The sequence below is a fragment of the Mobula hypostoma genome, chromosome 18 (genome assembly GCF_963921235.1).
Source record: "Mobula hypostoma chromosome 18, sMobHyp1.1, whole genome shotgun sequence".
Lineage (NCBI taxonomy): Eukaryota > Metazoa > Chordata > Chondrichthyes > Myliobatiformes > Myliobatidae > Mobula > Mobula hypostoma.
Window position 1 is genome coordinate 57,135,579 of NC_086114.1, and position 26,309 is coordinate 57,161,887.

The following is a 26,309-nucleotide window of genomic DNA, read 5'->3' on the forward strand; positions in this document are numbered from 1 at the left end:
TACAATCTAAACAATATGTTGCCTTTGTTATTTATTAAAAACCCATCAGTCAATTACAAGTCCATATATAACAGATTTATGAAAGTGTACAAGTGGCTTGTGATACCTGGTATGACCAGTTCCATAAAGAAGACCCTGCAGACAAGTAGATTTCCAATAAACCTTTGCTTTCGGTGCTGGCATCCGCCTTCATTCAACTGCAGTTCTACTTTTCCTTCTCTTTTTGGTCCTTTTCCTTCTTCTCGCGTTCTGACTTTGCCTCTTCTTCCTCGTGTTGCTTAATCAATACTTCAACTTCCTTCTGCTTCAGGACCTTTATTCGTGTTTTCCCATTTTCTCTGCTTAGCGTTGCAATTTCCACTGTACCACAGAGGGGAAGATGAAAAGTTCCAAAGATTACACAGTCTTAATGGGCCTTCAGCTAAGAGGAAACTACTAACTACATATATCCTTCTAAATTACAGGAGCAGTCAACTGGATGCGAGTACTTCCACCGGGGGGATGAATAAATATAAATCAGAGAGGGCGACCATTGAAGAAGTTCAATATAAAACTGACTAATTGAAAGTAGTCAGAATCTGAAAAATAAGTACGTCTAACTAGACCGGAATTCATGCAATGAAAGAAATTAGAGTCTTCATTATAACATGACAGATTCTGTCATCATCTATCTATTCTTTATGTAACATAGACAGGTTGGTTTCAGGCTTCCTGTGGGGGGCAGGTTGACATCAAGCCCCCAAGTGACCCTGAATTCTGTTGAAATTCAGACAGCCTACAGGGGGTTAACTGGCTGCAATTTTGGAATTGAGAGCCCAGAACAGTTCTTTACAACAGGCAAGGACCATCAAACTATGGTGTTTTGACTTAGCACATACCAGGAACACAGCCAACTACTTCCTATTGTTATAGTTTATACCAAACTTTGGAGGGATCAGCACAACATAAAGCAGCTTAACTTTTCATTATATTTGCATCTCAGACTTCTATATCATGATTGTAAACTGTGAACACCACTTACCCTTTTCAGCCGAAAGTTTACTGACGTCCATTGTCTTGTTCAACACTTTAATTGCCAAAGCAAGGGCTGATTCTAAAGTCATTTCTCCTTCTTTGAAGTCTTGTTTCAGCATAGAGACAGCAGCCTGCAATTTCAATTGGATCAAGTTAATAAAGTAATTATACAAAATGCTGGAGGAATTCAGCAGGCCGGGCAGAGTACAGTCAATGTTAATCATTAATCCTGAATCATTGTAGGCAGGATGGTAGTTAGGGTAGTGGAATACTCTTCCTACAAGAAATGGAAAGCCAGGGATCTTTATCCTTTCCCTTATAACTACATCTGTGGGAAGTGTTGCTCCTGATAGACCAGGTCAAAGAAATGGAGTTGCAGTTACATGTACTAAGGATCATCTGGGAAGCTGAGAGTTTCATAGATCAGGCTTTTACTGAGGATGCTCACACTCAAGCTTCAGGCTTCAGATAAGATCGGTGACCATTAGGAGAGGCAAGGTAAGTAGACAGTCGATGCAGAATTCCCCCGTGGCCATCCCGCCTCAGCAGCAAGTATACCCCTATGGATTCTTCAGGGGATGACCTATCAGGGCACAGTAGTAGCAGTGGTACTGTGACCAGCATTGAGGCTCAGCCGGGGAAGGCGTTGCCAGGTAGAGCGAGAGTGATAGGAGAATCAGTACTGAGGGAGACAGACAGGAGATTCATTGGCTGCAGAAGAGGTGCCAGGATGGTATGTTGCCTCCCAGGTACCAGGGCAAAGGATGATTGCAGAAAATTCTCAAGGGGGAGAGCAAACAGTCAGAGGTGGTTATACACATTCATAGTCACACATTGTTGTACAAACTTCACAGCAAAACAGAGAATGAGGTACAGCAGAATAAATATCAGAAGTTAAGCAAGAAATAAAATGCAGGACTTCAAGAGTAGTGATCTCGGGATTACTCTTGGTCTCATGCGTTGTTGAGTCTAGGAAAAGAAAGACTGGCTAGAAGAATGTGTGGTTAAAGAGATGGTACAGAGGGTGACTAATGACCTAGTGGAGGAAAAATTTGCTTTTGCTGCAAGGGTAGGTTTAACTAGATTGTCAAAAGGCTGGGATATTACAGCAAAGTTAGTGAGAAGACAGGCAAGTACAGCATCCACAGAGTGTAGCAATCAGGATAGCCATTTCTTCCCCTTCTGATGTTTGATCAGAAAACAGCAGAACCTCTTGACCATGACTGCATGCTTTTATGCACTGAGTTGCTGTCGCATGACATGCATTAGTAAGGTGGCTGCTGAGTGCATAGAGGAATGTACTTGGGAAGGAGTAGCACTCCCCCTAGAGAACGAAGCAGGCCAAGTAACTGAAGTGGCAGGAAGTCGAGTTCCCAGTTGTTTTATTTTTTAAATAGTTGTGCAAAAAGATAAAACACGTCCATAGGCTGAAGTCCTGAACTGCAACAGGGAGAACTTTGAGTGCATTAAGCAAGATCTACCTGGGGTCAATAGAGGGCTCTAGTTAAAGACAAAGGAACAGCAAGTGTTTTTAAAAGGGTCACGTCAGGAGTCCAGGGTGTCGCTGTGAGGGAGCCCTGGCTGATGAGAGATACCGAGGCTCTGATCAAGGAAAAGAAAGTAGTATACGGCACTTTTGGACAGCTGGGTATAAATAAATCCCTGAAGAATATAGAAGAAAAATAAGAGCAGGCTTGAGAGGGAAATCAGGAGGGGAAAAAAGCAGCATGAAATGGATGTGGCAGGCAGGGTTAAAGGTAATCCCAAGAGATTTTCTGGTTAATAACAGCAAAAGGTGACTAGGGAAAGAGTAAGTTCTCTTAAAGACAGTCATCATCATCTGTGCGTGACTGAGATTTTTAAAATGTCAATTTCTCTTCTGTGCTTACCAAGGAGAATGCCAAAGAAATGAAGGTAATAAGTACTGAGGACTTAGAAAATGTGTTTATTACAAGGAAGGAAGTATCTGCAGTCTTGAAGCACAACAAGATGGGAAAATCCCTAAGGCCTGACCAGGTGCACCCCTAGACCTCATGGGAGGCAGGGAAGTAATTGCAGAAGCCCTTGTAGAGACTTGTTTCATTGCTAGCCACTGGTGAAGCTCCAGAAAACTGGAGAGTGATTGGTGTTTACCATCATTCAAGAAGGGTAGCAGAAGAGGATGGCGTGCTTGATTTCAGTTACAGGGAAGTTACTGGAGGGGATTCTTGGATAGTCAAGGCCTGATCAGGAATAGTCAGCGTGGTTTTCTGCGTGGGAGATCACGTCTGACAAATCTTTTGGAGTTTTTTCAAAGAGGTAACTAAGGGGATGAATGAAGGTAGGGTAGTGGATATTGTCTATATGGTCTTTCGTAAAGCCTTTGGCAGGCTGAGCTGGAAGATTGCATTGCACGGGATTCAGGGGGACTGGTGAGGTAGATTCAGAAATGGCTTAATGAATAGGAAGCAGAGGTTGGAGATCAATTCTCCAGCTAGAGGCAGGTAACCACTGGTACATTTGTTATTCATTATTTATGTCAATGATTTGAATATGAATGTAGATGATGTGATTAGCAAGTTTGCTGGTACTAAAATTGGGGAGTAGGTGGATAGTGAACAGTTTGCAATGAATTGCAAAGATCTTGATCAGTTAGGGAGCTGGGCTGAGGAATGGCAAATGGATTTCAATTTTGATTATGAATGAGGTGACTCTTAAACTGGGTAAGACACATACAGTGAATGGCAGAGCACTGCTGAGCGTTGTCGAACAGAAACGCCTGGGTGCACAAATACATAGTTCACTGAAAGCAGCTGCATAAATAGACAGGACGGTGAAGAAGGCTTTTAGCACGTTGGCCTTCATCAGTCAGGGCACTGAGCTTGGGGAGTAGGGATATTATGCTGCAGTTGTACAAATTGTTGGTGAGTCTGCACTTAGGAGTATTGTGTACAGTTTTGGCTGCCCTGTTATAGAAGACATTGCCAGGCCAGAGAGCATGCAGAGGAGATTTATGGATGTTATCTGGACTAAAGGACCTCAGTTGTTGGGAGAGGCTGGTCACGTTTCATCTTTATTCCATGGAGCATAGGAAAATGAGATATGATGTCAGAAGTTTATAAAAATCAAGAGGGGTATGGATAAGGTAGACAGTCATAGCACTCTCCCCCAGGGTTGGGAATCCCAACAAGGTAAGAGGGAAGAGATTCCTCAGAGCTGAGAGGTAACTTCTCTACATCCAGGATAGTGAGTTGCCAGAGAAAGGTTGAGGCAGGTACAACTGCAATATTTAAAAGGCCTAAGGAAGGTACATAGAGAGGAGGGGCTTGGAGGCTTATGGGCTGAATGTGGGTAACTGGGACTAGCAGGAAGGATGGTCAACTTAGGCTAAAGGGCCTGTTTCTGTGCTGTCCTACTCTGACTCTTCAGCCCCTCATGTCTACTCCACCAAACACCACTGTAGCTCAGCTGTTACTTTCCTACATATTCACTGATTCCCTTAACACTGAGACCAGATGCCTTAAGGGACAGGAAATGATGACTGACTGAATGGAAAGAGGTGGGGGGGGGGGTACAACAGAGGGACCGAGTGTTCTCAAGAGCTCTGCAGAAGATGAATGATGCAGAACTCCATAAGTACCTGCAGTAACAGATGACACAGATGACAATTATAAAATTGTAAACATTGGAATCAACCTCACTAAAATACAAACCAACATGTCAGTGCATCTCTTTGCAGAGATTCTGCAGCTTTAGTTAAGATACTCACAGCACTGTTGTTTCCAATGCACGTGGCTTTCCATCCTCCGTAGTTTCCGCTGGGGTCACTCTGATACAGCTGGTAGCCATAGTGCTTATCCCATCCCATATACAGCAGCGAAACACCGAAAGGTCGCTTCCCTGTCAATAACAGATACAGATCAGTAGGTGTCCAACAGGCACAGGGAGACAGACAGGGCTCACACTACCTAGACCTTTTTTAAGCTTCTCAAAATTATGTATTATCAAGTTAATGTCAGTTCTGACAGCAATCCACCAATCCCAGGAATTGCGCTAGGAACTGGCAGCACAGGGAGACACACTGGAGGTCAGAACTGAACCCAGCTCACCAGAGCTGCGGTGGCACATACAACTTTAAGAGGAGCTAGATTTCTGCAATATCACAGATGGGAACCTGCTGAATGATTTACAACAATGCTGAGGAAGAAATGTTGTCCAGGATTACTGTCAACTGTGCTTTAGATAAAACCAAAGAATCCTGTTTGATTAGAAAGATGGTGTCATCACCTAACATCTTAAAACTCTAGGGAGGTCACATCACAGGTCAGGATTCCCCAAACACTTTCATTTTACACAACCAACAGATCACCCTGTAGCCTTTTGTGTCCAAACTGGTTTAAACTCAAGTGAGACCTTGCACAAAATAATCTGGAACATAATGTCATTGATGAAGTGACCCCTTAAACAGCCCTTCAATTGCACACAAGAGTTTTACTGTGGCCACACCACAACAAAGGACAAGGGGCACCAGTCTTTCCAGCCACATTTATCAGCTACAGAAAGGAAGGATGTTCTTTGGAGATCTTTGTGCAGTTTCAACTAATGTGTAAATGGCTTAAACATCTATGAGAATTGGCTGGAGAACTGTATCACTGTACTCTACCGATGAAGATGACACCTTCACCGTTGTTGTAGTGTGGGTTAAGCTATTAAACTATAACAAGAGATATGAGCAGGGTGAAGTCCAGAAACATTTCTCTGTTCAGAGGGTAACAAACCAGCAAGAATCTCTCAGACTAGAGATCAACCAAAAATATAACCATTGACTTTAATAGTGTTGTTACACCACAGTGAAGATAACTAAGGCATTGACAATAAGAATTAGAACAGTTGTGATCATATATTTATTTATAGAGGAAACTCTAGTGGCTGGCTTACTGTTCATCATCATCGCATATTAAGACTACTAGGGTTTTTTTTTCCAGAACACCAGAATTAGAAAACAGAGGTTAATAAAGTGACACATGATACACAAGACAGTCACTGACAGTATGGACAACGCTCTATAATGCCAGTGGTCTGTGTTCAATTCCCTCCACTGACTTATAGGAGATGGTACTGTACGTTCTCAAAGATTTCATTTCAAAGGTACACAGTTAGGGTTAGTGAGTTGTGGGCTGCCCAGCACAATCCTTGTTGAATTCTCCAACTTCCGGTAATTCCCTCCCCCTCCCTTCCTCTATCCCTATTTCACATCACGTCCCTCATAGTTCCGCCTCCTTCTACTACTTGGGATTGTTCTCCTGCCAATCACCTCCCTGCTTCCCCTCCCCTTTGTCTTTAAAATTACTGTTTTTTTCAACTACCAGCATTCTTCAAACCCTCCCCAAAGTTCTTCCTTCAGTCCTGACGAAGGGTTTCGGCCGAAAACGTAGACTAATCTTTTCAACCGATGCTGACTGACCTGCTGAGTTCCTCCAGCGCATTGTGAGTGTTCCTTTGACAACAGCATCTGCAGATTATTTGATGTTTACAATCCTAGTTGAATCGATTTGATGCAAACAACCAATTTCACTGCATGTTTTGATGTACATGTGACAAATAAAGCCAATCTCTTTAAAAATTGACTTGCTCTGGGAGGGAGCCAGTATAGGCAAGGAGGACTAAATTCTGCGTTGTGGTAGGTTTGTACAAAACTTTGGTTATATCATACATATGGAATGTTGATTATGAAGGGGCTTTGGAGAGGAAGCAGAAAAGATTTAAGGATGATATCAGAAAATCAATGGTTTGCATATTAGTCCTTGAGAGACAAAAGTTGAGGAGTAACCTAAAAAGTCTAAAATTATGGAGGTATTTGATAAAATAGATGCAGAGAGAATATTTCCATGTGGAGAGAACATAATCAGGAGTTATAAAAATATTCAGCAAGAAAGCCAACATGGAGTTTAGGAAGTGCACTGTTACCTAGAGTGGTGAAATCATGGAACACCCCATCACGGACAGGTCGAAGCAAATTGTAAAGGCCCACTTAACAGGAAATTGTTCACCATGGAAGAAGGGAATTGAGGGATAGATTTAGATGTGAATAAACATGAGGAAGCTTGAGATTACTGAAGGTGCACAGACTAATTGAGGCAAATGACCCACTTATCTGGCATGACATTCAATAATCCTATGGATACATCTGTGTAAAAGGCATACAAATACAATTACACCAAATCCTCAATATGAAATAGAGTCCAACTGGTCTGGTAAAGCAAGCTGTTGGGTACTTCTGATGTTTGACAGATGCACTCTATGTTAAGGCATCCTGAAAGGATGTTAAGGCATTTTGTTTATCACTGATAAACAAAACAGTACAATTAATAACTGTTCATTTGAAATCAAACAATGCTTTCCACTAAGGTTATAAAATGTTAAAGAACCAAGTTAAGGCAAATATTTTTGAAACTGAGCTTCATTTGTGATTTAGTGATACAGATAATAGCATTACCACTTGACCATTAGTCTTAAATACACTTCCCTCGGACTTGCCTCCAAACTGTGTGTAGGCCTGCTTGATATCGCAGAGCGTTGTGACCAACTGCTCACATGGGATGGGTTCTTGATACTGAAGGAGATATCTGAGAAAATAAGGCAACATTATTGTACCCTGGTGGAGATATCTACCCATGTCCTCACATTCCAAAAGAAAAATGCCAAGCAGCTGTTATGTTTCCAAGAACCATTAAATGTTCTGTACAATTTTTGGGATATAAAGAGGAAGATAATTGCACTGAGGTGACACAATGAAACCACATGAGCTGTTGTACATTCCTGAGACCTGAAAAGCAATGGAAGTCAATTTGACAGCCTGGTTCCTCCAGGTGGTACATGGGGTGTTGAGTTGGAGCTGTGCTATTTATGTCTTTCTTGCTGGAATTAGGATGTTGTAGTTGTGGGCAAAACTGGCATTTTCAGATTTATTGATCACATGCACATTGAAACACAGGGTGAAATGTTATTTCAAGGATGTGCTGGGGGTTAGCCCACAAGTGACCTGTACAAAAAGGATGGGTTTCACTTGTATCGGAGGGGGACCAATATCCTGGTAGGGAGGTTTGCTAAGGCTACTGCTGGGGGGGTGGGAACCGAACTGAAGAGACGGAGGAAGGTCGGTTGGCTCACAGATAAAGCTAGGAGACAGTGCGAGAGGGAGGATAGGCAGGTGATAGAGAAGGGATGCGCTCAGAACAGTGGTTTGAGATGTGTCTATTTTAATGCAACAAGCCTCATGAACAAAGCAGATGAGCTTAGAGTGTGGATCAGTACTTGGAGCTATGATGTTGTGGCCATTACAGAGACTTGGATGGCTCAGGGGCAGGAATGGTTACTTAAGAGTGCCAGGCTTTAGGTGTTTCAGAAAGGACAGGGAGGGAAGCAAAAGGAGTGGGACGTGCCACTGCAGATCAAAGATAGTGTTACAGCTGCAGAAAAGGAGGCAGTCATGGAGGGATTGTCTACCGAGTCTCAGTAGATGGAAGTGAGGAACAGGAAGGAGTCAATAACTCTTCTGGGTGGTTTTTTTTAAAATCGACCACCCAATAGTAACAGGGACATCGAGGAAAAGACAGGGAGACAGATTCTGGAAAGGTGTAATAACAAAAAGGTTGCGGTGGTGGGAGATTTAAATTTCCCAAATATTGATTGGCATCTCCCTAGAGTAAGGGGTTTAAAAGTGGAGTTTGCTAGGTGTGTTCAGGAAGGTTTCCTGACACAATATGTAGATAAGCCTACAAGAGGAGAGGCTGTACTTCATCTGGTATTGGGAAAATGAACCTGGTCGGGTGTCAGATCTCTCAGTGGGAGAGCACTTTGGAGATAGTAATCACAATTCTATCTCCTTTACCGTAGCATTGGAGAGGGACAGGAACAGACAAGTTAGGAAAGTGTTTAATTGGAGTAAGCAGAAATATGAAGCTATCAGGCAGAAACATCGAAGCATAAATTGGGAACAGATGTTCTCAAGGAAATGTACGGCAGAAATGTGGCAAATGTTCAGAGGATATTTGCGTGGCATTCTGCATAGGTACTTTCCAATGAGACAGGGAAAGGATGGTAGGGTACAGGAACCGTAGGGTACAAAGGCTGTTGAAAAACTAGTCAAGAAGAAAACCTTGCGAAAGGTTCAAAAAATTAGGTAATGATAGAGATCTAGAAGATTATAAGGCTAACAGGAAGGAGCTTAAGAATGAAATTAGGAGAGCCAGAAGGGGCCATGAGAAGGCCTTGGCGAACAGGATTAAAGAAAACCCCAAGGCATTCTACAAGTATGTGAAGAGCAAGAGGATAAGACGTGAGAATTAGGTGTGACAGTGGAAAAGTGTGTATGGAATCGGAAGAGATACTGAGGTACTTAATGAATACTTTGCTTCGGTATTCACTACGGAAAAGGATCTTGGCGATCGTAGGGATGACTTACAGCTATTTAGAAAGCTTAAGCATATAGACATTAAGAAAGAGGATGTGCTGGAGCTTTTGGAAAGCATCAAGTTGGATAAGTCTCTGGGACCAGTTGAGATGTACCCCAGGCTACTGTGGGAGGTGAGGGAGGAGATTGCTGAGCCTCTGGTAATGATCTTTGCATCATTAATGGGGATGGAGGAGGTTCCGGAGGATTGGAGGGTTGCAGATATTGTTCCCTTAATCAAGAAAGGGAGTAGAGATAGCCCAGGAAATTATAGAGCAGCGAGTCTTACTTCAGTGGTTGGCAAGTTGATGGAAAAAATCCTGAGAAGCAGGATTTATGAACATTTGGAGAGGCACAATATGATTAGAAATAGTCAGCATGGCTTTGTCAAAGGCAGGTCATGTCTTACGAGCCTGACTGAATTTTTTGAGGATGTGACTAAGCACGTTGATGAAGGTAGAACAGTAGATGTAGTGTATATGAATTTCAGCAAGGCATTTGATAAGGTACCCCATGCAAGGCTTATTGAGAAAGTAAGGAGGCATGGAATCCAAGGAGACCTAGTTTTGTGGATCCATAATTGGCTTGCCCACAGAAGGCAAAGAGTGGCTGTAGACAGGTCATAATCTGCATGGGGGTCAGTGAACAGTGGTGTGCCTCAGGGATCTGTTCTGGGACCCCTTCTCTTCGTGATTTTTATAAGTGACCTGGATGAGGAAGTGGAGGGGTGGGTTAGTAAATTTGTTGATGACACAAAGGTTGGGGGTGTTGTGGATAGTGTGGGAGGCGGGACAGCGATAGGACGCAAAACTGGGCTGAGAAGTAGCCTTGTCACAGCCCACTTGGAGTACTGTGCTGAGTTCTGGTCACCTCACTACAGGAAGGATGTGGAAATTATAGTAAGGATGCAAAGGAGATTTACAAGGATGTTGCCTGGATTGGGGAGCTTGGAAGTAGGTGCAGAGGAGATGTCAGGGTTAAGTTTTTTTTACGCAGTGTGTGGTGAGTGCGTGGAATGGGCTGCCGGTGACGGTGAGGTTGCGGACACGACAGGGTCTTTTAAGAAACTCCTAGATAGATAGATTAGAATAATAAAGGGCTATGGGTAACCCTAGGATACTTCTCAAGTACGTACATGTTCGGCACAGCATGGTGGATCGAAGGGCCTGTATTGTGCTGTAGGTTTACTCTGTTTCTAAGTACTGGCACATATTTCCAGCATCAACAGAGCATTACCACATGTTCAACACAACACAGAACAAAGCAGCAGCAGCAACAACAACACAACAAATCAAGACAACAGCAAAACATACACACATACACAGGCCTCCAACCCCCAGGTTGTCACCTTCAGACCGCCAGTCTTTGGCCCTGGACTCTTAAACTCACAGACAATGGGTCTCCAATCTCCAGCCTTTGGCCTTGGACTCTCAAACTTGGAAGACATTGAGTCTCCAATCTCCAGTCTCTGGCCTGGACTCACCCTATACCTCAACTTGTCTACTTTGCTCTTAAACCTCTGGAGTTTTCTACCTCAAGGCTCGCCTTCGGCTTTGCCCTCCAGACTTCAACTTAAAGATGAGCCAATCTCGGGTTTCACCACCAGGTCTCATACGACCCAATCATTGGGATTGTTGACATTCAATCATGAAGGACCTCAACTTCCAGACTCAAAAGACCTCCAACCCCGGTGGCTGGGGAAGGAGGAATCAATATCCCTCATGACTCACGCCTGTACAGACCTCTGACTCGGGATTGCTGGTCTCCTTGGCGTCCATCAACCTGATCTTTGATTCGCTTACCTTTGACCTTGGAGAGTTCCAACAAAGGCTGCTACCCTTGACTCTTCATTCTCACTCATCCCTGTTCCTAAACCCTAACCTGATCTCTAACTCCTGAAACTGACCTCAAAACCACACCTATGAACCTTAAAAAAAATCAGTAAGTTTGAGCTCAGTGCCAACCTGACCTGAACACTGGCTCCTGCCCCAACTCTTCATTTACTGACCTCTAATGCTTTCTCACTTCCTTCCCTAAGCCCTAACCGACTCCCCACGCATCTATTGCCCACCAGCATTAACGCTCAGGAAGGAGGCAGGGAAATGCCTTGAACCACTGCAATCAATGCGCTGAAGGCATTCATACACAAATGGAAGGGGAGATTGAGGGTTATTCGCTACAGTAACAATGAAGCTTTGATGTGACATGTCTAGATCAATAATGGAGGGGATTTTCCACCTGTTGCTGTTATCTTGCATGTTTAAAGATGTGTATAGAAACATGGAAAACTTACAGCACAATACAGGCCCTTCGGCCCACAATGCTGTGCCAAACATGCACTTACTTTAGAAATTATCTAGGGTTACCCATAGCCCTCTACTATTCTAAGCTCCATGTACCTATCCAGGAATCTCTTAAAAGACCCTATCGTATCCACCTCCACCACTGTCACCAGCAGCCCATTCCATGCACTCACCAATCTCTGTGTAAAAAAAAACTTACCCCTGACATCTACTCTGTACCTACTTCCAAGCACCTTAAAACTATGCCCTCTCGTGCTAGCCATTTCAGCCCTGGGAAAAAGTCTCTGACTATCCACATGATCAATGCCTCTCATCATCTTATACACCTCTATCAGGTCACCTCTTATCCTCTGTCACTCCAAGGAGAAACGGCCAAGTTCACTCAACCTATTCTCATAAGGCATGCTCTCCAATCCAGGCAATATCCTTGTAAACCTCCTCTGTAAGATTTACAGAGGATGTTGAGAATGTTGTCATTAGTATAACCAGCAACCACAGTAATTTGCCCTAACCCACCCCCATGGTTCAGGTTTAGTTCACTACTCTGGCAGACTAGAGTCCACAAGAGGGCTGACAACATTCCTTCTGATATTGCACGATTCAATAGCAGCTCCTCTTTAAGTGTCGTCAGCTTATATTACTTGTCAAAACTTGGTGCAACAAAATCCCCAGGACCAACAATCCTTGCACAGAAAAATATAAATATCCAATAGAAAACAAGAAATTCCAGATTAACTGGAGTGAGTCCTCTTGACATGATTTGCGTAGGGTAGTGTTAATGGGCAGCCAGGCACCACAGATGCTACAGCCTGTTACAAAGAGTTATATAATTGCTGTAGATGAAATTGGAATATGTCAGTAAGTCTATCAGAGGGCACAACTCATTTGAGACTTAACAAATCACCTTACCTCTGGGCAATCAGTCGCAGCTCATTTGTAAGAACATTGGCATCAGATGTTATTCCTGCAACGCTGCAGGCCATGTCACTGCAAAGCAGATTTTATGTGAAGCTTAGTATTAACTTTACAGCAATCAGGAACGAAAATTGATAAAAGTGATAGATTTGCTCTCAGTTGACCCAAGTTAAAACAAGCTCTATCTGGATAACCAGACAAGAAGATTTTCTGTATATTTGCAGTATTGTATAAACTACCAGCTCGCTCATCACCGCTTACTTAAATGGATTGTGAGCTCTAATTTCACATCCCTCTTTTCTGTGTTACCAACCATCCCACTCAACCCAGTCATGTCAAGCACCTCCACCATCTTTACACTTCTCAATGCCTTGGTAAAGCAGCCAGCATAATCAAAGACTCCTCCCACCTCAGACATTCTTTCTTCTCCCCCATTCTGGCAGGCAGAAGACACACACACCACACTCAACAGCTTCTATCCCACTGTTATAAAAACTCTTAACTGGACTTCTCACACATTAAAGATGAAGCCTTGAGGGCCGGCTGGCGGTGCAATGATATCAGCGCCAGACCCGGGAACGGAGGTTCCCGGGTTCAAAACCAGTCCGCCCCCGAGGACGCTTTCCATCCGTGCCGGGTTGAGTGTCGAGATCGCAACTCGACTTCGTAAAATAAAGGGAAAAATAGTGCAAAAATGTCTGTGTGAGGACTGGGGTGTCACACAGTCTCTCTCTCTCTCTCTGCGCCTTGTAAAAGCCATGAAAAAGACATCATCATGGTCGCACGCACGCAGGCACACACCAAAAAAAAATGAACCCTTAACCTAACAAATTACCTTGCACATTATTGTCTACCTGCACTGCACTTTCTCTGTAATCATAACAATATGTTCTGTTTTTGCTTTTCTCTCAAAAACTTCTGTGCTTTGAAATTATTTGTATGGTTAGTTTGCAAAACTAAGCTTTTTTTGACTGTATCTCAGTATATGTGGGCAATACCAGAAGAATACAGACTGAGCTACTGGAAATTAGGATAACACAGCTCATCTAAGGACAAGCACATTTGTTAAGGCACCTGAGTTTACACGTACTCATTCAGTTTGTATATCTTCTCGGAGAAGAAGACTTCATCTAGTAGCTTGTGGATGTTGCGCCTCTCTGCAGCTAAGAGAACACCGTCATTTGCCAAAATCCCCAAGCATGTTCCAGCGTGACCAATGGCTTCCATTGCATATTCCACCTGGTAGAGCCGTCCTATTGTTTAATTAAAGGAAAAGTTTACATGTGAACGAGTTACAGCACAATATATTAATCAGTCAGACCCTTCATTGTGTACAAGAATTCACTCAGATAACTCACCTTCAGGTGAAAATATGGTTGTTCGTGAATCATATCGTCGAGACTGCAGAGGCAAACAAAATAACTACCGTTATATATTCTGCTTTTGAATCTTTTTATCATGGCATTAAGACTTCCTCTCGAGACTTCCGGTAGCGCTCATGGAGTGAAGTCGCGCTCTTGACTCGCTCCATTGCCTCTGAGTTTTTTTTCTCTATGGTCAGCTATACTTTAATTAACCATTAAGGCATCAATTCTTACAATACTTTGAATTAAACTGAATTCTCCGACAATTGGATGATACTTAGATCTGCTATGTCTAAGAACGGAAAAAACGGCAAGGATGGTAAACCTCCGGTTAAACCGAAAGCTACGGATTTCCCTCCGACTGAATCACCGGTGACTTTGAAAGCGATATCGGAGTTAATTCAGAGGGAAATTTCAACCTCTGTTAGGCAGATGATTCGTACGGAAATTGCAGGCTCTGTTAAAGACCTGATTCATACGGAAATCTCAACTAATTTCCAGAAAATTGCCGATTCAATGGATAAGATGCAAACATTTATTGCGGAACATCAGTCGGCTATATCTGATCTTCAAAAATTCGCGCAACAAAGTGAGCTTAAGATGGGGAAAATCGAAGAAACAATTAATGTAATGAAGAAGAAACTTGACTTTTTGACTTTTAAAAACTCTGACTTGGAATCTAGAATGCGACGGCAGAATTTACGAATGATCGGGGTGAGGGAAGCCGTGGAATCCAACAACCCCATGAAATATTTTTCTCAACTTTTAAAAGATGCATTCCCTACTGTATTTCCTGACCAACCACCGCTACTGGATCGTGTTCACAGAATCCCATCATATTCGTCTAGGTCAGATAGACCTAGGCATGTTATTTTACGTTTTCATTATTTTCAAGACAAGGAGAGACTGTTTCGATTCGCTCGATCTAAAGGTTTCATTGATTTTTCGGATCTTAAGTTCCGATTCGTGGAAGATTTCAGTAAACCAATCTGGGACCAACGGGTTCGTTACAGATCCGTGATGTCGGAATTCTATAAGATGGATTTAAGACCAGCGCTGCTGTACCCTGCACGTCTAAGGATTCACATGTCAGATGGAGCCCTTCGTTTTTTTGATTCTCCATCGGATGCCCAGAGTTATCTGGATCAACTTTCATCTTCAACATCTTAATTGCCTTTTTTTAATTATCTCCGTTGATCGGAGGCTGTGAATTGGTTGGTTTTAACTTTTTCGTGCCCTATCTGGGCAGAAAAGTTTATTTTTGATTTCTTAATATGGTTGCTAAACTTTCTTTTTAACTGCGTCATTTCTTTCTTTTCCCAGGGGATTCTGGGTGGTTACTTCCCTTTTGTCATCTTACGTATTTCCTGTGTGGCCTTAAATTTTGTAGTTTTTTTTTAAATTTTATTCTGTTTTGCTTTTTATAACCACTTTATGTCAATAATCCTATTTTTTCTTGTTGCTGTGTCTATTCATGGGTTTGAGGTTTATTGTGGTTTTTTTTAATATATATTTTCCGGCTTTTGTTCTGTTCTGTGGGTATTTTAATTGAGCTAACTTTTTTTTACTTACTTTTTTACTGTTTTACAATTAGCTGATCCTTTTCATATTTATACCTTTTTTTAGGGAGCGTATACCAGAAGTCATGGGGGTAGTTTTAGCGCTTGCTTCTTTCTGGCAGGTCTGCTTTAGATTTTGCCTTGGGGTCTTGGGGCGGGGGTGGTGGGAGGGGCTTCACGTTTTAGTTTGTTTCTCTTTGGGCTATATACATTATTGAAGTACTGGTTGCGTCCTTTTTCCCGGTATCTTTTGTATGTTCTGTTTCCTCTCCGGGTTTGTGGGTCGCGCCTATCGTCAATCCTCCTTGTTGTGGGTTGACTTTAGGATTTATGGAGTCTATTATTAATTTTCTCTCCTGGAATACTAATGGTCTTAATCATCCTATTAAAAGGAAAAAAGTTTTTAAAGTGTTCCGGAGACTTAAAGCACAAATTTTATTTTTACAAGAGACCCATGTACGGAGGGGGGACAGACTACGTTTTTTCAAATTCTGGAAGGGACAACAATTTCATTCGAACTCCAATGCTAAGATTCGAGGCGTCTCTATTTTTATAGATTCCTCAGTTACTTTTATACAACAGGATATTATCTCTGATCCGAATGGTAGATTTTTATTGGTTAGTGGTCTACTATTTAATAAAAAAGTAGTTTTGGTTAATGTTTATGCTCCTAATATGGATTGTCCGGAATTTTATAAAACATTGTTTGATCAGTTTCCGAATTTGAACGAGTTTTCATTGATTTGGGGCGGAGATCTTAATACCTGTTTGTCTCCAGCTTTGGACCGTTCGGCTCCTTTACGGACTTTACCTAATAAATCTGCAAATCTGATTAATTTTTTCCTTTCTGATTCTGGGTCGACGGACATTTGGCGTTTTCTGCATCCTCAGGAAAAAGATTTTTCCTTCTTTTCACATGTTCATCATTCCTATTCAAGAATTGATTATTTTTTCATTGATTCTCGTCTTATTCCTTCAGTGATTAAATGTGATTATGATTCTATAACCATTTCGGATCATGCTCCACTTAAGCTTTCTATTAAAATTATGGCCAATATACCAAATAATAGACAATGGCGTTTTAATTCGCTGTTGCTTCAGGACTCGGACTTTGTTAATTTTATGAATGAACAGATTGAGCTTTTTTTTACAATTAACCATACAGAAGATATTTCGGTTAACACTCTTTGGGACACTTTTAAAGCCTATATTCGGGGTCAGATTATTTCGTATTCTGTTGCTTTGAGGAAGAAACAGAAGCAGGAGGAGATGGCAATTGTGGACAAGATTAAAGAAATTGATAAGAAATATGTTATGGCTCCTTCTGAGGAGTTATACAAACAAAGAACTGAACTTCAAATGGAACACAGTTTATTACTCTCGTCCTCGATTGTAAACCAATTAAAGAAAACAAGAAGTGACTTTTATGTTCACAGTGACAAAATTGGCAAGCTGCTGGCTAATCAATTGAAATCTAATTATGTTAAATCTCAAATCAATCAGATTTATAACCAAAATGATCGATTGATACTGGATCATGTGGGGATTAATCAAACCTTTTCTGATTTTTATTCTTCTTTATATCAATCAGAGTCTCCTCGAGATTCTAAATATATGAATGATTTTTTAGATAAGTTAGACTTCCCTCAGATTTCACAGGATATGTCTTCTTTATTAGATACTTCCATTACAATGGATGAGATTAAGAATGTTATTTTTTCTATGAATCTGGGGAAAGCTCCTGGCCCTGATGGGTTTACCGTTGAATTTTATAAATGTTTTGCTTCTTTATTGATTCCTTGGCTCTGTAGGGTTTTTGAGGCTTCTTTGAAACTTGGTAAACTTCCTGAATCTTTTAATAGAGCATCAATTTCTCTAATACTAAAGAAGGATAAAGACCCTGCTCAATGTGCATCTTATAGACCAATATCTTTATTAAATGTTGATTCTAAAGTTTTTTCTAAGTTATTAGCAAATAGACTAGAAAAAGTACTTCCTTCTATTATTTCGGAAGACCAAACGGGTTTTATTAAAGGTCGTTACTCTTTTTATAATATTCGTACGTTGTTAAATATCGTTTATACTCCCTCACAAAATGTTCCTGAGTGTGTTATTTCTTTAGATGCCGAGAAAGCTTTTGATAGAGTAGAATGGCCTTATTTATTTAAGGTGCTTGAAATGTTTAATTTTAGCTTGAAATTTATATCCTGGATTAAACTGTTATATCACTCCCCTGTAGCCTCGGTTCGTACTAACTCTTTAAACTCACCTTTTTTTCCTCTCTTTCGTGGTACTCGACAAGGCTGTCCTCTTAGTCCCCTATTATTTGATATTGCATTAGAACCTCTTGCAATTGCTATTCGAGAATCTTCAAATATTACTGGGATAACTCGGGGATTAAAGTCCCATAAATTATCACTCTATGCTGATGATTTACTTTTATATATTTCTAATCCTGAGAGATCCATTCCTGCTGTTTTAGAGTTATTAGCACAATTTGGTCTTTTCTCAGGTTATAAATTAAATCTTAGTAAGAGTGAACTTTTTCCGATTAATAAACATCTTCCCTTATATTATAAATTTCCATTTAAATTGATTAATAATTACTTTTCATATCTTGGGATTAAAATTACTTGTAAATACAAAGATTTATTTAAGACTAACTTTTTACCATTAATAGACCATATTACTCAACTTTCATCTAAATGGTTTCCCTTATATTTAACTTTGATTGGTCGTATTAATGCAGTTAAGATGTTCTTTTTGCCAAAATTTTTATATGTGTTTCAGGCATTACCAATTTTCGTTCCTAAATCTTTTTTTGATAAAGTTGACTCTAAAATTTCTTCATTTATTTGGCAGAATAAGAATCCGAGACTGGGTAAAATACATTTACAGAAAGCTAAGAGAGATGGAGGTTTAGCATTACCTAACTTTAGATTCTATTATTGGGCTATTAATATTCGACATATGAAATTTTGGTTACTTGACCAGGACATACTATCTATTCCTAAATGGGTAGCATTGGAATTACAATCTGTTCAGGGTTATACGCTTGGTTCTATTTTAGGCTCCTCTCTCCCTTTTGATTCGAAACGTCTCTAACCCGATAGTTAAATATGCTTTGCGCATTTAGTTTCAATTCAGAAAATCTTTTGATCTTAATCAATTCGGGTTAGCGATTCCTATTTTAGGTAACATTTTTTCCTCCCTCTTTTACGGATCGCGCTTTTCAAACTTGGAAGACTAAGGGTATTTTACGGTTTTCGGATTTATTTTTAGATGGTTCCCTTATGTCTTTTGAACAATTATCTAATAAATATAACTTATCAAGAATACATTTTTTTAGATATTTACAAGTTAGAAATTTCCTAAGTACTATACTTTCTTCCTTTCCAATGCTTCCTCCTACATATATTTTAGATTCGATAATTAACCTTAATCCATGTCAGAAAGGTGCATCGGCCATGATTTATAATATTATTATGAAACTTAGGAAAGCTCCATTTGATAAGATTAGGGTAGATTGGGAACAGGAATTGGGGCTTACCATTTCTGTGGATGATTGGGGGCAGATTTTACAATTAGTTAATACTTCCTCTATTTGTGCTAAACATTCCCTAATTCAATTTAAAGTGGTTCATAGAGCACATATGTCCAAAGATAAGTTAGCGCGTTTTTACTCGCATATTAATCCTTTCTGTGATAGATGTTCGGGGCAGATAGCCTCTTTAACTCATATGTTTTGGTCTTGCCCTACTTTGGAAACTTTTTGGAGAGATATTTTCAATATTATTTCTAAGGTATTAAATATAGATATCTCTCCTCACCCTATTACTGCTATCTTTGGACTACCTAAAATTTCTAGTAATCTTTCCCCTTCAGCCCGTAGAATGATTGCATTTCTTACTTTAATGGCGAAAAGATGTATTTTACAACATTGGAAAGAGCTTAATGCTCCAACTACCTTTTTTTGGTTCTCTCAGACGATTTTATGTTTGAATTTGGAGAAAATTAGAAGTAACCTTTATGATTCTTCATTTAAATTTGAACAGATTTGGGGACCTTTATTCGATATTTTCATTTAATGTAATATTTACCCTTCTTGTTTTTTTTTCACTGTTTTTAATGGAGGTCGGGATTGAGGACGTGATTTTAAGTTTAACTCTGTTTGGTTTCAAGTTAGCCCATTGCTTTGCCTTGCTTTTAGTTAGCTGCACGGTGGGTTTTTTTTTTCTTTTTTTTCCATTGATATATATAAAATTTAGTATACTATTATGTTATCTTGGTTTCTTATGCTTAAATTACATTGTTTGTAGTATTTTCTTTTTGGTATTGATATCTTTTGGAATTTTATTATACTTTAACATTGTATTAATGTTTATATGGCTTACCTTTTTTGTATACTTACTCAATAAAAAGATTTAAAAAAAAGACTTCCTCTCCCTCTCCCCTCCAATCATTTTCTCCCCACTGAGGTTTGAGTGTTTTGAGTGCTTACTTCCCCTCAGGTAACATTCAGTGGAGATTACAACAACCCTTCCCATATTGTCCCACATCAATGGACATTTCCAACGTTATCAGTCTGATGGAGATGTTCAAAATGGCAGAGTGCTCGTGGGCTCATTGTGCGGACACGGTAACTGCAAATCCTACCAGAACAAATTGCCATTACATCCACCTGCTACATTGCGCTAGCAATTTTTCCCAAGTTTTAGTTTATCTTGCAAATGCTAAATATTTTCGGTGGTTAAACTTCAGTCACTCACCATTGTGTCATTAAATGGTCAAAAACCTAGGATTTAAAAAAAGGGAAATCAGTTAATATATGCAAGAACCTCCAGTAACAAATACATGACAATCTGTACAAATATCTTCTTAAAAACTATGGGAAAAGATCTTGTTGTGCGTTATGTTTCAATTGTGAAGGTGGGGGGGGTGGATTTTCTGCGATGTGCTTGCCTGGGAGGCTTACCAATCGCTCCCATGTGCAATGGAGCTGTTTTACACTTTGGACCTCCCCTGATCAATGCAAAGTTCAGCTTTCGATACAAACCTTCAGGAGGTGGTAAAGAGTGACCTGCCTCACTGATAAATACTACATTAAAATGTAGAAGAAATCTGTGCCTGGCTTCTGTCTATATTCAGAATCACGTTTATATTGCAGGTGAATTCACCCTGGCTTCAAGTGCAAATGGATTTCTTGAACTTGTTTTGCTACAACATATCTCATTTAAATGAGTATCATGGCAGTATGTATCATCCTCCCAAGGGGAAGTGAATTGATAATCTAATTGGGGCTGAGGAGGGAAAAAAAAAGGATCAGCCATGACTGAATGGCGGAGCACTCGATGGACCAAAAGGCCTAATTCTGCTCCTATGTTTAATGCGATATGGTTTTATGTCGTCTTCCTATGAACAGAGGACAAAATTCACTTTGTCCATAAAAATCTCCAATGCAAAAATGACTCATGGTCATGCGAACTGAGAGACCTATGGATGAATGCCACCCCCTCATCCCCCAATCTGATTCATGGAGCCTTGAACGTCAATTCTCTTTCCTGAGAGGCTGCCGGACATGCTGAATGTTTCCAGCACTTTTGTTTTTATTTCAAACTGCGTGAGTCTACCGTTCTTTGTACAGCACCTTGAGATGATCACTGTGATACTCACTAGCAACATGTGCCACCAAACCATCTAAAACTCTAAAAGTACAGGTGTTACATTGCCAGAACCTAACACAATGGATAGTACAGACAAAGCTTGAGCACCTCTTCCAATACTTATCACCTGCATATCCTCCACAGACAATTAATGGCTTATTCCTGACGTTCACACTATTTTTAACCAGCTCACTGATACCCATATCTAAGTACAAGCTGGTAACAGAAATAGCTCCTCCAGTGGCAAACCAAGACTTATTATGACAAAGGTTCCAATGAAACGAGGAAATGTTGAAATTTTCTAAAATGTAATTACAAGAAAAGTCCTCATAAAAACATTATTATTAGAGATATGAATGGGCTACAGAGATACTTAAACTCGAATGGAAGAGGAAATCGGAACATGTCAGGCATAGTCAATTCAAGTTGGGTAGTTTAGTCTCATTTCAGAATTTAAACACCATTTGAGCTGTGGGAATTCGTTATCACAGACAAGGCAATATGACCCTATAACCTTTTGCCGACTCAGAGCAATCTACATCCTCCACTATTTTCCGATCATGTGCCCATCAAGACCTCCCAGAAGCTCCTGCCATTTACTTACACTCAGGGGCTGCTTACAGCGGCCAATTAACCTGCTAATCTACATCTTTAGGATGTGGGAGGAAACAGGAGTACTGAGAAGACACCGAGATGGTCACAGGGAGAATATACAAAATCCAGTCAGCACTCGGGCCAGGAATACTGCAGCCATTTCCATTGATCCCTCAAAGTCACCGTGCAATTTGATAGCAAACAAGAGAAAATCTGTAGATGCTGGAAATCCAAGCAACACACACAAAATGCTGGAGGAGCTCAGCAGGCCTGGCAGCATCTATGGAAGAGCAAATAGTCATTGTTTCGGGCTGAGACCTCTCAGCAGGACTGGAGAAAAAAGATGAGAAGTCAGAGTAAGGCGGGGGAGGAGAGGAAGAAATACAAGGCAGTACCTGATAGGTGAAACCAGAAGGGGGGAGGGGTGAAGTAAAGAGTTTGGAAATAAATTGGTGAAAGATAAAGGGGAATCTGACAGAAGACCAGGAAGAAAGGGAAGGGGGAGAAGCACCAAAGGGAGCTGATGAGCAGGTAAGGAGACATGGTGAGAGAGTAAATGGGAATTAGGAATGCTGGTGGGGGGCATTCCTAGAAGTTCAAGAAATCTACGTTCATGCCATCAGGATGGAGGCTACCCAGATGGAATATAAGGTGTTGCTCCTCCAGCTTGAGTGTGACCTCACTGTGTCAGTAGAGGCCATGAACTGACATATAGAATGGGAAGTGGAATTAAAATGGGCGACCACTGGGAGATCCCGCTTTTTCTGGCAGACAGAGCGTAGGTGCTTGGCGAAGTGGTTTCCCAATTTACATCAGCTGTTTCCAATATACAGGAAGACACACTGGGAGCACCAAACACAGTATATGTATGACGCCAACAGACTCACAGATGAAGTGTCTCCACAACTGCAAGGACTGTTTGGGGCCATGAATGGTAGTGAGAGGGTAGATGTAGCACTTATTCTACTTGCAAGGATAAGTGCCCGGAGGAAGATCAGTGGGGAGAGCTGAATGGACAAGGGAGTTGTGTAGGGAGCGATCCCTGCAGAAAGTGGATGGATGGGGGAGGGTGGGAAGGAAAAGATGTGCCTGGTGGCTAGATCCTTTCAGAGATGGTTCAAGTTACAGAGAATTACATACGGACACAGGGGCAGGTGGAGTGGTAGGTGAGGACAAGAGGAACCCTATCCCTGGTAGGGTGGCAGGAGGATGGGGTAAGAGCAGATGTATGTGGAATGTAAGAGATGACGGTGAGGGCAACATTAATAGGGTGGGAAGAGGTAAAGTCCAGCAATTTGATAAGGTTGTTACAAGATGCATGTTGTGTTGGACTTCATTAGTTGGAGGATTGAGCTCAAGAGCTATGAGGTAAATTGAGAGTTCTATAAAGCTCTGGTTAAACCACCCTTGGAATATTGCGTTCAGTTCTGGCCACCAAATTGTAGGAAGGATGTGGAGAGAGCGCAAAGGAGATTTACCAGGATGCTACCGGGATTAGAGAACACGTCTTATGAGGAAAGGTTGAGTGAGCTAGGGTTTTCTGTTTGGAGAGAAGGATGATAAAGGTGTCAAGATGATATAAGTATAGATTAAATGGATAGTCAAAAACTTTTTCCCAGAGCTGAAATGGCTAATACAAGGGGACATAATTTTAAGGTGATTACAGGAAAGTAAAGGGGGATATGTCAGAGGTAACTTTTTCTACAGAGAGTGGTGAGTGTGTGGAATGCCTTGCCAGGGCGCTGGTAAATGCAGATATATTAAGGGCATTTCAGAAGCTCTTGGCTAAGGAAGGTGATGATAGAAAAATGGAGGGATATGTAGGAGAGAAGAATTAGATTGATCTTAAGAGTGGTTAAAAGATCACCACAACATTGTGGACTTGAAGGCCTGTACTGTGCTGTAGTGTTCTGTTTATTCAGAAGGGTGGCATATCTCCACCACCTGTAGTACTGGTATGCTGGGGTCCCACAACCCCATCACAGAAAAGTTGTGTTACCTTGGTATCGCTAAAAAGATCATTTCAAAAAGACCCTCAGCCCATTTGCCAGGTGGGATCTTGCTGTGCACAATAGTGGGAACTTTTCCTGGATCACAGTGGCGATTGTACTTTAAGCAGAAGGGGTGAGAAGAAATAGAGAGAGGGAGGGGAGGGGAGGACACTGTTTGGTACGACCCCGACCCGCTCCCTCCCCTGGCGGGACCGGCCACCGGCTCCACAGCCGAAACCGAAACTAAAACTAAAACCCCGACCCGGGATGACTGGAGGATTTTCCGGTAGCGGCTACCGGCTCTCGTTGCCCGGGTTGGCGGCTCCCTCAGGCCCGGAACTGGATGTCCTCCCCACCTCCACCCCCCGATCCTCCTCTCTCCCCGGGATGAAGCAGCAACTTTCAGGACGCCCCGCGGACTGGGCCGCGCGACTCCAACTCCGGGCCGGCGGTGAGTCTCCGGCCAGTTTCGAACATCGCGAGGCTGGACGCGGAAGGTCCCCGACCCAAGTCCCAAACCCCGACCCCGGTCCCGGTCCCCGAGGACCCGCGGACACAGCAGCCGCTCCCTCACCTGCACCCCACTGCCGTCCCGACCTCCTCTGCGGCGCGCGATCGACGAGACGTTGCGGTGCGTCAAGAGCGGCGCTACCCCCCCCCCCCCCGGTCTCCGCCACAGCGCCACCTGGCGCCCGGGAGGACTCACTACCCCTGAGGGGACGCTGCCGGTTACTCTGTGCTCCTTACGGTGGAAGCCGCTTTTCCCCTCACTTGTGAGTAGTTGCAGGACCTTGATTAGAAATGTATTTAAGTATTCAGATTGTATCAGCGATTTTGGCCTTACTGGTAGAAATGGGTGAAGTTTGCCCAGGATCAGGCCCTTTGGCTTACAATGTTGTGCGGAAAGCTACTGTATATCAAAACCCGCCAAAGACTAATCCCTCCATTTTCCTCACATTAATGTGCCTATTTTAACGTCTCTTTAAAGCCTCTAGTGTGTTTACCTCTACCACCATACCAGGCAGCGCATTCCAGACATTCACTACACTCTGAGTAAAAAATTTCCCCTCACGTCCCCTTTGAACCTACCCTCTCATCTACAATGCATGACCTCTGGTATAAGACCTTTCTACTCTGGCAGAAAGATACTCCCTGTCTACTCTATTTATGCCTCTCATAACCTTATAAACTTCTATCAGATCTCCCCTCAGCCTTGGGCACTCCAGAGAAAACTACCGTACCCAAGTTTATCCAGACTCTTATGGTAGCGTATACCCTCTAAACCAGGCAGCATCCTGGTTAACTGTTCTGGTCCAGCAATTTCCCTGCAACTGAAGTGAGATTCACTGGTCTATAGTTCCCCGGATTTTCTCTTGTTCCCCTCTTAAATAGAGGTACAACATTAGCCACTCGCCAGTCCTCCTGGACCTCACCTGTGCCTAGAGAGGACATGAAAGTATTGGTCAAGGGACCCATTGATCTCGTCTCCTGCCTCCTTTTATTACCTGGAGTAAATCTCGTCAGGCCTTTGGGACTTACCCACCTTAATACTCATTAGTAGGCCCAACTCTTCCTCCTCTTTGATCTCTAAACACGCTAACATATGTATACACTCAGCACTGATCTCCTGGTCTTCCGTATCCTTTTCCTTGGTAAATACTGAAGCAAAGTGTTAATTAAGTTCTCACTCACATTCTCTGCATCCAAGCAAATGTTCCCCTCTTTATGCTTGAGTGGTCCCACCCGCTCCTTAGTTATCCTCTTGCTCTTGGTGCATGTACAGAATGCCTTGGGATTCACCTTAATCCTACTTGCCAAGGACTTTTCATGGCCCCTCCTGGCTTTCTCAATTCCCTTCTGTTACTCTTTTTTTGGCTTCTTTATAATCCTCATGTGCCCTATTTGATCATAACTTTCAAAGCTTTACAGACTTCTTTTTCTTTTTGACTAATTTCATCACTTCTCTGGTCATCCAGGGTTCTCTTATTTTACAATCCCTGTTCTTCCTTCTAACAGGAACACACCTTTCCTGTACTCTGTGCAATTGATATTTAAACACCCTCCACATGTCTGATGTGGACTTGCAGAAAATAGGTGTTCCCAATTAACTTTTTTTTTGTTCCTGCCTAATGCCCTTGTAATTTGCCCTACTCCAATTTAAAACTCTCCTGCAAGGACAGTACCTATCCTTATCTATAACTATCCTGAAAGTTATGGAGTTGTGCTCACCCATTGAACGGTCAGTCTCCTGGCCAGGTTCATTACCCAACACCAGGTCCAGTACAGCCCCTCCTCTCGTTGGAGTGTCCACATCTTGATTTAATAAACCAGACATCCCACCACTCCCGGAAGGTCCGGGAGTCTCCCGCAAATTAATAGTGGCTGTCTGTCTGTATCTTGTTTTACGGCGGTTGGCATCCAGCTTAATGGTGCATTACCGCCACCCTCTGCTCCAGAATGTGCACTAGACATACA

At 41.9% G+C, this 26,309-nt stretch overlaps 1 protein-coding gene across 1 annotated transcript; it reads right to left on the bottom strand.

Annotated features, from left to right (window-relative positions):
- psma4 (proteasome 20S subunit alpha 4) lies at positions 1-24,470 on the bottom strand. The gene is made up of 9 exons (XM_063070938.1): positions 24,409-24,470; positions 20,356-20,381; positions 14,022-14,064; positions 13,754-13,916; positions 12,658-12,735; positions 7,531-7,619; positions 4,763-4,893; positions 1,022-1,145; positions 1-360 (listed from the first exon to the last, which is right to left on the bottom strand). Exons 2-9 carry the CDS (start codon positions 20,356-20,358, stop codon positions 206-208), a joined length of 786 nt encoding a protein of 261 aa, XP_062927008.1. The 5' UTR covers positions 20,359-20,381; positions 24,409-24,470; the 3' UTR covers positions 1-205.
- Positions 24,471-26,309: the final 1,839 nt, after the last annotated feature.